This window comes from Siphateles boraxobius, unplaced genomic scaffold, assembly GCF_051911475.1.
Source record: "Siphateles boraxobius isolate OS27281-9 unplaced genomic scaffold, OSU_SipBor_1 39, whole genome shotgun sequence".
Taxonomy (NCBI): Eukaryota; Metazoa; Chordata; class Actinopteri; order Cypriniformes; family Leuciscidae; genus Siphateles; species Siphateles boraxobius.
This window is the reverse complement of record NW_027509019.1, coordinates 4,431,339-4,445,000: the sequence shown is the minus strand read 5'-3', so window position 1 is coordinate 4,445,000 and position 13,662 is coordinate 4,431,339. Positions and strand designations below refer to the sequence as shown.

At 38.7% G+C, this 13,662-nt stretch overlaps 2 protein-coding genes and 2 long non-coding RNA genes across 4 annotated transcripts; 2 read left to right on the top strand and 2 right to left on the bottom strand.

Moving 5' to 3' along the window:
- The first annotated feature begins 36 nt into the window (after nt 1-36).
- Nucleotides 37-1,893, top strand: LOC143703893 (histone H4). The gene has a single exon (XM_077197374.1). The coding sequence runs from the start codon at nt 62-64 to the stop codon at nt 371-373; it is 312 nt and encodes a 103-aa protein (XP_077053489.1). The 5' UTR covers nt 37-61; the 3' UTR covers nt 374-1,893.
- On the top strand, nt 1,200-1,893 carry LOC143703892 (histone H2B-like). The gene has a single exon (XM_077197373.1). It carries the CDS (start codon nt 1,200-1,202, stop codon nt 1,572-1,574), a length of 375 nt encoding a protein of 124 aa, XP_077053488.1. The 3' UTR covers nt 1,575-1,893.
- Nucleotides 1,894-6,854: 4,961 nt separating this feature from the next.
- Nucleotides 6,855-7,870, bottom strand: LOC143703973 (uncharacterized). The gene is made up of 3 exons (XR_013191509.1): nt 7,705-7,870; nt 7,041-7,169; nt 6,855-6,958 (listed from the first exon to the last, which is right to left on the bottom strand). It is a non-coding gene; the product is annotated as an uncharacterized LOC143703973 (long non-coding RNA).
- Nucleotides 7,871-7,923: 53 nt separating this feature from the next.
- On the bottom strand, nt 7,924-9,046 carry LOC143703972 (uncharacterized). The gene is made up of 3 exons (XR_013191508.1): nt 8,864-9,046; nt 8,156-8,242; nt 7,924-7,955 (listed from the first exon to the last, which is right to left on the bottom strand). It is a non-coding gene; the product is annotated as an uncharacterized LOC143703972 (long non-coding RNA).
- Between the last annotated feature and the right edge of the window lie 4,616 nt (nt 9,047-13,662).

The following is a 13,662-nucleotide window of genomic DNA, read 5'->3' as shown; positions in this document are numbered from 1 at the left end:
ACTCACAGACTATTCTTCTACTTCGTCTCCTTTTAGCATCACATCACCTCTGTTTCGCATCATGTCTGGACGAGGCAAAGGCGGGAAAGGGCTCGGAAAAGGAGGCGCGAAGCGTCACCGTAAAGTTCTGCGCGATAACATCCAGGGAATCACCAAACCCGCCATTCGGCGTCTGGCTCGCCGCGGCGGCGTCAAGCGCATCTCCGGGCTGATCTACGAGGAGACCCGCGGGGTGTTGAAGGTGTTCCTGGAGAACGTGATCCGCGATGCCGTCACCTACACCGAGCACGCCAAGAGGAAGACCGTCACCGCCATGGATGTCGTGTACGCGCTGAAGCGACAGGGACGCACCTTGTACGGCTTCGGGGGATAAACGCCTGAAACCGGAGAAACTGACGAACCCAACGGCTCTTTTAAGAGCCACACACTCACGCACAGGAAGAGTTGATAAAATCCCACGTTTTCTGAATAAACTTATGTAATAACCACACAATTACAGTTTCACAGTAACGTCGTTTTTTATTTCGACAAATTACTTCGGTCCTCATCTTCTATAGGTTACTAAAGAGAAATTATATGCCATTTCATAATCGAACAGGCCAAAGCCATATTCTAATTATGCATATAAATCTAATCAGCATTACTTTTCTCTGTGGATTTAATTAATACAAAATAACAGTTACATGAGAATTTCCAAAATGTACATGATTACAAAGGAACACATTTAAGATATTACAATAGTTTACATATTAGGCCTAAGTTACATATACAAATAATTATATAACTCAATGAATAATTTATCACATTGTAATAACTATTAACTACATTAATCACTATTTTACTTATATATTTTCTTTTTTAATTACACGATTGTGCAAAATACATGTATAGAACTGTTTATTTGCTCAAAATATCACTCAAATCTATTAAAAAAAGTGCGCGAAATGAAACAAAGGAAACTGTCGTTCAAACATGGGTGGTGGGCGGGGCTATTTTTAAGCGTCTGTGATTGGCCCTCGTTCCCCTCATGATGCTTTGAGTTGTCCAATGAAACATGAGGTTATGGGTTCGGCCAATGGCAACAGGCAATCAGATGGTTTGAGTCTCTCTTTTGTAAATTAGCATAGGTCAGTGTATAATAGCCTCTGTGTCGCTCCTGAGTTCACACTGACTCGTCAGTTTAACGATCATCCATTATCATGCCTGAACCAGCCAAGCCCGCGCCGAAGAAAGGCTCCAAGAAAGCCGTCACCAAGACCGCCGCGAAGGGAGGGAAGAAGCGTAGAAAGTCCAGGAAGGAGAGCTACGCCATCTATGTCTACAAAGTGCTGAAGCAGGTTCACCCTGACACCGGCATCTCCTCCAAGGCGATGGGCATCATGAACTCTTTCGTCAACGACATCTTCGAGCGCATCGCCGGTGAGGCGTCTCGTCTCGCTCACTACAACAAGCGCTCCACCATCACGTCGAGAGAGATCCAGACCGCCGTGCGTCTGTTGCTGCCCGGAGAGCTGGCCAAACACGCCGTGTCTGAGGGCACCAAGGCCGTCACCAAGTACACCAGCTCCAAGTAGAGTCCGAGGAGGCGCTCACACACAAAGGCTCTTTTAAGAGCCACACATATCATCCCGGAAAAGAGATTATCACGCTTGTGGGGGAAACCCTTATTATTAGTATTACCTACTACTAACTGTAGCTTTTGTAGTTTAACATTTATGTAACGTTAAGTGTCCGATTTTCATTTTTTTGTGAACGTATTCTGGATTGCAGTGAATTGGATTAATCTGCAATATTTTTTAATGCGATGTAAATAAATTATGTTTATTTTTTTTTATATAAAGGTTTTTTTGTAACTTACATTTCCAAAATAAATGCAGACCTTGGCTAAACTTACAACTGCCTAAATTCTTAATTAAAACTATAGCATATCAAGTATTAAGGAGAACAATGGTACTTGTTGATTAAAGGACAAAACAAACTGAAGTTTAAAGCGGTGAAATAGATGAGACCTGAATGAATTACAGACACAAACAGATGAAAACTTGTGTAGGAAAACTGTCACTTCAATAAACTGAGATCAGTTTTTATTGTGTTATTTTTATTTTATTGTAGTGAGTTTGTAAATATGGAGTATTTATTTTTGGTTTTGAGTTTACCAGACAAATTATCCATCCGCTTGAAAACAGATTTCTGAACCAGCCTGAAAGCAACTGGTACAAGTATTACTTTCTGCTATAAATATTTACAATGCTTATAAACTATTTTAAGATGTAAAGTGAGTTATTTCACATTTGTTACACTTTACAATAAGTCTCATTTGTTAACCCGTTAATGCATTTACTGACATAAACATTGAGCAATATTTTTTTGCAGCGTTTGTTAATGTTAGTTAAATGTGTTTATATTCATGTTAGTTCTCAGTGCATTAATGTTAACATATGCAACTCTGATCTTAAACATGTGTTAGTAAATATTGGGATTAACATTAACTAAGATTAAATATATGCTATAATTGTCATTCATTGTTAGTTTATGTTAACTATAATGTATAGCTAATGATAACAAATAACTAAGTGTTACTAAAATATCTGTCAACTCTCATTTACTGAAGCCAATGATGTTTATTTCCTAATACAATCTTATTGGAACTATTTTAAGATTTTAAAATAGTTTTACCACCATACCAAAATGTAGCCTAATAGTCTTCCCTGATTATTAGTGTTGATTATTATTCTGTATAGATTATAATGAGGTATATTATTATCTTTGCACTATATTTGAATGTTAAAGTGTAAATTGCAGGTTAACCACCACAACCAATTAATGTGTAAATTAAAGTGCTCAATATATATATATATATATATATATATATATATATATATATATATATATTAAAAATTTCTGTCTTAAAATGACATTAATTGGGCTTTCTTCAAAGGAAGGATGTTTTTTACAGTAACTGGGTGATGACAGTCGTTCAACAGTCTGTGGTCATCGTTGCCTGATTCTCCTTTTCATGATGGGTCATACATAAGATCATATCTGGACTGCAGTGATTATCACAATACTTGACCTATAAAAATAAATCTTAATGTTTCTCGATTCTTGTTTGGTTGTCATGGTGATGACGAAATGCCCGCGCAGCGTATTTTGCAGTCAGATTGCGAACAGCCCGTCCCCCCTTCACATCGACGAGCACATTTCACAGAGGGACACTCAAGTTTAGCTAAGTTATGTTAAACTAAAATGAAACAGAGCAACGTACTAAAGTTCGTGTCAAAAAGACCACGACCGCCCCAGGAGGAAGATAATGCAGATGTTCAGGAGCCTCAGCCATCAGTCTCGAGTAGTAAGGAGCTGAACAGCTCTGCTAGTGATTATGTTAATTCTGCCATTTCTCCGTTCTCTAACGTCTACCTCACCTACACGCCAGTGTACAGGTACATACAGTCATGTCTTAGGCTAATTAATAGGCATATATACACAAGTGTGCAATAATGAACACGAATGAATCATGATTTACTATCGCAGCGTTATGTGCGTTTGTTTCAGACTCGACTAAGTCTAAGGCGTTTTCACACCTGAAAGTCCGCACCAAGGTCCGAACCAAAGTTCACGTTTTTATACATTTTTATACTTTCAGAAAGTTTTGGTTTGGTTTCACACTGCAGTTATGCGAGCGCACTAAAGAACTTTACGTGAAATACTTGCGTCCTGTCGTCATCATCTATGTGGGCTGCATCTCGACATTGATTGGTTTGTAAATGGACCTGCGTCTGACGTCGGCGTGTTGTCAATTCGGCGGGTAACTTTGACAACATGAATGAACAGACGCATATCGTTGCAACTGTATTGTTATTTTTATGGCATAATTACCTGCAGCTCCAACTATACACAAGGCTAACGTTAGTTCAAATTCCCCAACTGAACGTCCTCGTCGTGCGCACATTTTTATCGTCGCCGGCAGGAAAGGAGGAGGAATGGTCATCAGACCATGATACTTTAATTAAAAACCTCGTCTCCTCCTCTCCCCATGTGCGTACGGCTCATTTTTCCTGCCACCTTCTGTTTTTTCGGCTATGCGGGAACCACCGGAACTTCCTGTAAAAGGTCTGAAAGTCCGAACCATACAGAAATGCTTTCACACTAGAAACGAAACAAACCTTTTTTTCAGTTTGATCCGGACTGAGACTACCTCTTTTCGTCGGACCAAATTTCCTCTGTTTGGTCCGGACTGTGATCCGGGGTAGGTTTCACACCTGTAATTTTGATTCGGAACAAACTGAAAAGTCCGAAAGTCCGGACTAAACAAGGTAGGTGTGAAAGGGCCCTAAGGCCAGCACTCAGGACGTAACAGCCCCATCCGACTTATCCACCATTGATGACCCTGTTACCCAGCCCAAACTCAGTTCATTTCCAGTCACCACTATAGCAGGCAAAGAAAGAAGTTTTAATGTCCGGTGGTACGAAAAGTTCCCATGGCTAGAGTACAGTATTTCGAGAGACGCTGTGTTTTGTAAGCCATGTCGCCATTTCCCTGAAGCAGCCACTGAGAGCCGATTTATAAAAACTGGCTTTAGAGACTGGAAGCATCTCTCCCAGTGTTGTGTTTAAACACGAGGCTAGCAGGGACACATGATACAGCGCTGGGCAGGTCTGAAGGATACCGACAAAGCCATAAACCAGGACGGGGAAATATAATTAACCAGCTGCACAAAGATGCTGTCAACAGTTCGTTTCTGGAAAGGAATAGAGAACACTTTAAAGTTGTAATAGACCTCGTTTTTTTTTGTGCAAAACAAGACATTCCCTTGTGTGGGTATCGTGAAACTGAAGAGGCACTGAACAAAGGCAACTTCTTAGAATTATTTCTACTGATCTCCAATTATCATCCAGAAATAAAAAGACGACTGGACGAATTGCCTAGAAACGCGAAACTCACTAGCCCTGATATTCAAAATGAAATCCTGGAAATAGCCGCATCAATAATTATCCGCAAAATAAACGCGGATTTGCACGATGAGACAGACACGCATTATGCAATTTTAGCAGACGAATGTAAAGACTTATGAAAAAAAGAGCTTGTGGCAGTCTGTATCCGATACATACATAAAGGCCTGCTGAAGGAAAGGGCTGTGGGGTTTGTAGAGACAGGGAAAATGAGCGCAAGTGCTCAACCCAGGCTCATGGGAAATACGTTACTCTGCCTACATTTTTGCAAAACCTGAAATACGTACCTCCAGGTACGTTTCCCTGCACTTTTCGAGTGAAAAGTCCACTAGAGGCGCTAAGTGGTATCATTTTTTCTCCGTTCCAGATGGTTAAATAAAGTTTATAAAAACAATAATATGAGTAATGTTCAGACTTCTCCGTAGGCCTATACACTCATTTTAATATAAATTAGGAATTATTTCCACGCTTTTGAGGTGCCACACAGCCCAGTCTCACGGCAGTTCGTGATATGGTCACGTCATTTAATCTACTGGTTCGTGAAAGTACATGTTTATTTCATTATTTTCGTGATATCAGCATTTTTATTTAGCCTATTTATTTTTTTAGTAATGTAATGCACGATTCTTTCTGCCAGGCGTGCTGCAGCAGAGAAAGCAGTTTAATCGGCATTTATTCACGATATCTGATCATGTTTATATTTGTATTTATTTTAATGTTATTATTTCGGTCTTATTGCCAGGGAAGCTGGACTGTTTTGCTGTTGATTTAAAAAAAAAAAAAAAAGTATAAACGACTACGCAAATTTTATCAGTAGGAAATCGCGTTGAAGAAGTCTCCTTCCGAACACATCGCGATATTTGGCATCAGTTCATGTGTCCCAGATGTTGGTAAGTAGTCGAAAATACACTGTACTAATAATGCGTGATATAATGTATATTCTGATGGTCGAAATGAATCAGATTAGCTCATGTTCAGTCACTGCATTATCTGTCATCTCCACGGAGGCTTTGCGTTTCATTGCTTTCTAATTCAAAACAGGGTGATTAAACACTATCTGTCACGTGACGTGCTACAGGCCTAGACCTTCTATCAGTTAATCATATTCATATTAGGTTTAAAGTAAGTTAGTACAATTAGTTCCAAAGTGGTATTTGTAGTAGAATCACAGTAAAAACAACACTTACCTTGCTTTTACCACAGTAGCCTTAGTTTTACTGTGATAGATGTGGTAAAAGGACAGTAACCACAAAACTTACCACACTTTTACCACATTATTTGTAGTTTTAATGTGATATTTTAAGCATGGTAAGTGTTGTGGTTAATATGCATTTACAAAAAATATCACATTAAAACTACAAATAATGTGGTAAAAGTGTGGTAAGTTTTGTGGTTACTGTCCTTTTACCACATCACATTTTTCTCCAAAATCCCATTATCACTGAATAATTACTGAGTAATATACATTCATTGTTTAGAGTAACAATTAGAATAGCTGGTTTTGCCAGAACGTCAGTGTCTCAAGTTGTCCAGCAGAGGACAGCAGATTCATTTTTAAACGTGACGTCCCGCTCCCTACTACTGTTCTCGGTGATTGGCTTAAAGTTTATTATAGATGAGGAGGAATATTAAAAATGATGGGGCACCGTGTCTGTCTGACCACCTTTACGAATAGATAGTGTTTCAATCGACTCCACTGCCACTCGGTCTAAAATTAAATGCATCTTTGCTTAGATGTAAGCTACTATTTTAATTCGTTTTTCCCCCTTTTTTATTTTTTACTGTTTTATATTCTTATGTTTCATTTTCATGTAAAGCGCTTTGAATTGCTATTTTGTATGAAACGTTAGGTATAAAAATAAATTTTCCTTGTCTTTGCTACAAGGGCGAAAACATAGTATCATAGAAGAGGAATAGTATCTTTCCTCTCAGTTAGCAAAGGCCAGATCAATGTTTCCTTCAAACCCCGCCGAAGCGGCTTTACTTGCTTGGATGTTCTTTCAAGGACCTTCACATAATTTAATTTGGAATGGAAACATACATTACATTTCTAAATGTTAAGAGTATTCCAACCAATAGTGCATACTCACTGCATGAATGAGCAGTTTGTCAAGCAGCCATCTTCTGTTTTCTGATGTCCCACCAGGCAAATCCCAGGACACTGCAAGGTCTGTAATAGCCCTCTTTTCCTCCTCTGATAATTCACCTGTGCCTTCCAACTGGTCATAAATAATAAAATAAATCATAAATAAAACACTGCCTGGTCCAAAAAAGTGTCAGTTTGGATTTTAATAGGCAAAAGAGTCAATCTTGTATTGACAACGCAAGAGGTGAGCACTCTGTAAAGTCTCCAGCACATCCAAAAGACTTTCACTGAGGTTAATGTTAGGACTCAAAAGGTGCCAATTCATGTGTGAAAATTATTCCTAATGGTCCATTCTTTAACAATTTGAGCCTGATGAATCTGGACTTTGTCATCCTGGAATATGGTCATGATGTTTCTTCCTACATGGTTGTTTAAGAAATGAAAAGCTACACAATCCATCAATGAGGGTTAGAAGAACTGCTGCCAAACATATAACATGCTGGAAACAATCACTGCAATAATGATCCAATCATAGTCTCTGAAGTATTTGCCTAATAAAATCCGAACAACTACTTTTTTTTGGCCGCTCAGTGTATTGGTTTTTAAGTACATTTTTATTCCCAGCTAATATATTTAATGAAAATTAATAAGAGTAAAGATTAACTAACCATCTCTATTACTTGACGGACATCAGTGTCCACACAGTCCAGTATATCTATTGTGGCAGTTTCAGGGGGTCCACCAAAAAGCACGTGGATTATTGCTGGGCTTAAACCAGTTAAGCATGGACCACCATGCAGGAATGAGTGTCCGATTATACGGCCTGCCACCACAAAGAAGTCACTATCCAGAAGCCTCTGTGATGTTGAGGGAATCAAGTGATCCTTTTCACCCTCAAAAAGAAGAGTTCCTCCGGGCACTTAAAGAAATAAAGCCATGCAACATGTAACAATCCGGCATGCATTACAATAATACAAAAATGCAGAAACCTTAATGCATCAACCCTAGGGCCAATGGCAAGTAATTAACTGTTGATGCCAACAAATTGCTGCAAACTTCTTTCCAAGTTATCCTAAGAAAACAGAAAAAGAAAGAACATGTATTGTATAGGTCACTAACCAAGTTGTAGTTCAAAACCATGCTGGAGCTTTGACAGGATTGTTGCGAAAACATGACGAGTCACACCGTCTCCAATTGCAGGATCCCCTTAAAGGCAAAGGTATAACAGGACATTAACGCAAACAAAAATCAGATTCAGAACTATATCACATTATAGGGGTGTCCAATCCTGCTTGTGGAGGGCCACTGTCCTGCAGTTTAGCTCCAACCCTGATTAACCACACCTGTTCCAACCAATTAAGACCATTAGACTCATTAAAAACTTCAAGGCAAGTCTGTTGAAGCTAGTTGGAGGTTAAGGCCACATTTACACATAGCCGGGTATTTAGAGAAACAAATACATCCCCCCCCCCAAAAAAAAGTTGTAATTTACATCAACCCACATAAATCAAAACTATGCCATAGGGCACTCACATGACCGTAAGCATTTTCTGCCGCATAATGTGACGTTTGAGAACCTAAAACCCCATTTCTCCCAGTTGACACGGCAACACATAACCGGCGTTATCAGAAATCTCCACTTTGGCCGGAGTTTTTAGAAATAATCGTTTTCTGTGATAAAAACTGAGTTTTCGTGTGACTGAGAGGGCAATCCGCAGGGAAATATCTGCGTCTTCCCTTCGTGTAAACGGGGCTTAACTCTGCAGGACAGTGGCCCTCCAGGAGCAGGGCTGAACACCCCTGCATTATAGGATTTACTTTACCTACCATGTAGTGTACATTTTAAAGGACAAGCCCATTCTACATTTGCCATCTTGTAGAAAGTCAAGATTGCTCTCTCCCGGTCTTCAGGACTGTCTCTCATGTCCATCTGGAAAATGAGCTCCTTTCCCCTTTCATGTGTCTTCAAAAGGTTTTCTTTGTACTTCTTTGAGGCCTCTGTTGCATCTTGCTCAAATTTCCAATCTAAAACCAGAGACATTATCCACAGAAAAAAACATTAACAGGCATTTGATCGGGTAAAGACAAAAACAAAAAACAAGGACAAACATGACCCGTAATATTTGAAGACCGTAGGCACATGTTGTGTTTTTAAATGCACATTATGAGATTTGCCGTTTGTTCTATACCTGTATTTCTCTGATTAATTTATTAATTGTGGAAATAAATAAATCTAAAAATAAATGAATGCATAATTCAAAGATAGATTGTGCAAGTCAACTATACAAACCATCAAGTTCAGTGCTCTCTTCATCTATTGTGATGAGCTGTGAAACTGTCATGCTTTCTTGATCTTGCATTGGATTTACAACATTTCTTTCCTGCCTCACAAATGTACTTTCAGTGCTGCTTGAAGTGGCCCTTTCTGTAGCTCTCTCACTCACTACCTCACCACTGACCTCCACTGACCTTCAGAAAAGAGGTAAACACAGACTGTTCAAAGGCAAAATGAAAACTCTGTCATCAATTCATCCCTCTCATGTTGTTCCAGAACACAAATGAAGATCTTTTTAATGAAATATGAGTTCTCAATGGACACTATTCTGTCTAATGGAGGGACAGTCAGATTTATCTTCATTTGTGTTGTGAAGATGAATGAAAAACTTATGGGTTTGGTAAGACATGAGGGTAAGTAATTAATACAATTTTCATTTTTGGGTGTATTTAGCCTTTAAAGGGTTTAAAAACAACAACAACAATTAAAGCTGCAAGCAGCATTTAGCGGTGTTCAAGCAGTTAAGGCCTTTAAGCACACAAGTCAAGTCAAGTCAAATATATTTATATCTAAATTACGGGTTTCTCTCTTTAAAACATACGTGGTATTATTGTACCATGGTGCTATATTATACCATGGTGCACAAGCATCAAAAGACATTAAGTTTTATTTAGCAAGCTTTAAACCACTGAAATAATAGATGGAAAAGTCCATTTACAGCCAATACAGGCAATTTACCATAGGAAATGTATGCTTTTCAAAGCTTTTTGACAGTTACAGCGCCACCTATGGTCCGATCTCCATAAAACTTTCCAGGATTGTTTAATACGTTATGTCACATATGCCCACCAATTTTTGTGAAGTTCTGTTTTTTTTAGATTTCTAGGCTACCTGTTATAGCCATCCAAATGCAAAAGTTCAACTTTTTTTCGATAATTATTGATCTAGAGAGTCCAGAGAGTTGTCCTAGACTGGGTTGGTTCCGATCGGCGAAAAACCAAGGACTAGTTCGCAAAAGTAGGTTTTAAACATATTCGCGAATATTTAATGAACGGTTTGATTGACAGCAGTGATTCTTGAGGCAAAGTTCTTCAACATGAGGAGATCTATCAAATGATAAGCATTTTGTGACGATATTTGTAACACCACATGATTACAGCCTTAAAACTCGTTAGCGCCAACTAGTGGCCGATTTCTTTTAAAATTCTTACAGACCTCTAGGGCTTTGAGCCGAACTTGTCCATCGATTTTTCGTTCTGATTGGCCACCGTTAACCTTGTCTAATAGGTGCTCAAACTTCATTGGCCGATGGCGGCCATGTTTTTCGAGATAAGCCAATATCCTTTTAGACATATATGGCACCTTAGCCTAGAAATCTAGACGCACCCTAGAAAAAGCTAAATGTATTTTGCAGCCAGGGTCAGTCTAGCAACTCTCCGTAGACTTTCGAGCTGGAAAAACCTAAATTGGGTCAGGCCAATCACATCGTGTATAGAGTAGGCGGGGCGGGCTTAACATAATGACGACAGAGTTGTGACGGTTCTTTCCGTGTGAATGGCTGCTACTTGAAAACAAAGAATGGCTGATGACGAACAGCGGTCTTTCGAAACGGCTTTGGCCGCGACTCTGGAGGACTTGGATTTAAGCTTTTCTTTGAGAAAAGAAGAACAGACTTAAGTCTTTCTTAAAAAAGGAAGATGTGTTCGTAGTTTTGCCGACCAGGAATGGCAAAAGTTGAATCTATCAGCTAAGTAACGTTAGCTCCGCTGTTGGGAAAGCGCTCTGGTTGGTTGAAGCGCAGTCCTATTGCGTGCAGAGGGAATTTGAAAGACAGCCGTTTATCCCGCCGCTCGGATTGAGCCGTGTCTATGGTGAGTTGCCAGACCTAACATCTTGATGTAGGTCTGGCTTGCCAGGCTAGCACCTTGGGCCAAGACACTGTATACAAAATTTCAAGTCAATCGGACAAACAGTCAGGTGTTTATATGGTTTTTTGTGTTATAGCGCCACCTATTGGCCAATTGGGGTCATACTTTGAAAGGTTCTCCCCAAATTGAGGACTACCATCTGTCAAAGTTTCAAGGCTCCAGCTCTTAGGGTTTGGGCTGCACGATGCGTTTTAGGGTAAAATAATAATAATAAAAATCAGTACAATTACAATAGGCATTATAGGCAATAGGCCTAATAATGACATTTTAGTAACTAGGAGGGTTTATATATACATTGACTGGTTCAAACTGACAAAGTCTACTGTAACTCAATAGATAATAGTTCTGTCCTGTAAACCCAAAACAAGGATAAATAAACATTTCCATAAGAGACTACACATAAAAAAAACAACTAAAATACCTCCCGCACTCATCACTGTGAGACTTGATAGCTGCAAAGGAAAATTCATCTCCACACACAACACATTTCTGAGGTGGTCCAATCAACTCATCTCTGCTAGGAAGACTCGCCTGCAAGAAAACATCACAACAAAATAGCATGTCATTCATGTTTAATGTAAATGTTAAAACATTCCCTGTTTGAAACTATGTAACTTACTGGTTCAACTTCAATGTTACGTTGAAGTGGACGAATGAAAATGGTTGCATGACCAATTTGGTTTTGAGGATCTTTCAAATACTTAACATTGTATCCCTCATTTGGACAGGGTATCAGGCTGAGATAACGGCTCCTTGTGTTCCCAGATATTTTTAATAACTCAAACCAACCACCTTGTCTGAGTTTTGGAAAAGCCTCCAAGATGACATCCTTAAATTTTTGGGGATCTGCATGGCACCCTTTAATAAAAATAATAATAAAAAGATGAAATTGTAAGATACTGGGACAAAGCTGACAGTTATCACTTATCTTTGACTTAGAGTTCAGTTTTTAAAGCTCCAGACAACTTCTGTTAAAATTTTATTTAAAATTACTAATGACAGACAGTACTATTTTTTTAAAGGAATGTTTTTAAAAGAATATTTGCAACCAACAGTTTCGGGGCACCACTGAGAACCATATTATTTTGTCTATAGAAGTCAAGTCAAGTCACGTATATTTGTATAGCGCTTTTCACAATACAGGTTGTATCAAAGCAGCTTCACAGTATTAAATTTAATTAATACAATAAGGTTTGTTTCTAGTGGAAAAAAAACAAATTCGGTAACGTCCACATTTGGTAAGGCTGATCAATAGTATTGTTGATTGATTCATTTAAATTGGATGTCCCCAAATGTCCCCAACTGAGCAAGCCAAAGGCAACAGACATAGAAAACAATGGTGCCCCAAACCGTTTGCTGGTGACAATGGTGCCAAGACAATGGTGCCAAACCGTTACAAGCATTCTTCTAATTATTTATTTGTGTTCAGCAGAACAAAGAAAGTAAAAATTGTTGGCTTAAGTATCCCTTTAACAGTAAAGACGATACTTAATTAATAATCCAAAAGTGGTCAAGAAAACCTTGCTTTTAAACAATAACATTCCAATAAGCTGCTTTTTTACATACCTCGACAGGTGACACGTTTCTCCCCTAACCCAGCAAAGAACAATCTGTCTTTTGCACAGCGACTGGGTACTAAATCTGCATTTTTGTCATCAAGACAACAGAAGTTATGGGTAAAGCTGCAGGATACTGCTCGACTCATCACAGGCAAGCTTGTTCGTCTTGCAAATCCTCTTCCTCTGTTGTAAGGTGTAAATAGTCTTGCAATTTCAGCTAGAACGTGTAGGAAAGTAAACAAACCAGCCATCACCACCATATTTCTTTAGAAGTGAAGGGGACAATAGTAACAGAAGTTCAATAAAAAAATGTCTGACCTTTGTCAAATTGACGTTTTATTTTTCTTATTCTATTGCTTTTTAGCTGGCATAAAAAAAAACACACTAATGAACAATTACCACTAATTTCTATAATATTGTATTAAACATTTTCTATGACAATTTTATGATCCAAGTAACTTACTACAAAACATTAAACGTTTATTTTGCAGGTATGTAACATAACTCATTTACAGAAGTTCATTCTTTATAACCTCATCAATCAGATACTGTGTCTGGATTTCATTTTTATTTTTACCCAGTTGACAATCATGAGAAGAACCGAAAAATCAAGTAGCTAACCGCGGCCTTATTGTTGACAGGGTCTGTCCTGACCCTAGCCGCATGCAAATTTGAGTTGATGGGAGCAGTAGCCCAATGGCGAGAGAAGACATATTTTGATTCCGTTTGAATTGTGCCCTGAATTACACATATGATGTTTATCAATTTAAAAGATACAGGTATCCCAGAATGCATCTCGCACCAACCAGTAATATAGCAGAGGAGAAAACCCGCGTAATATCAAAATACTACTGTTATTGTGTC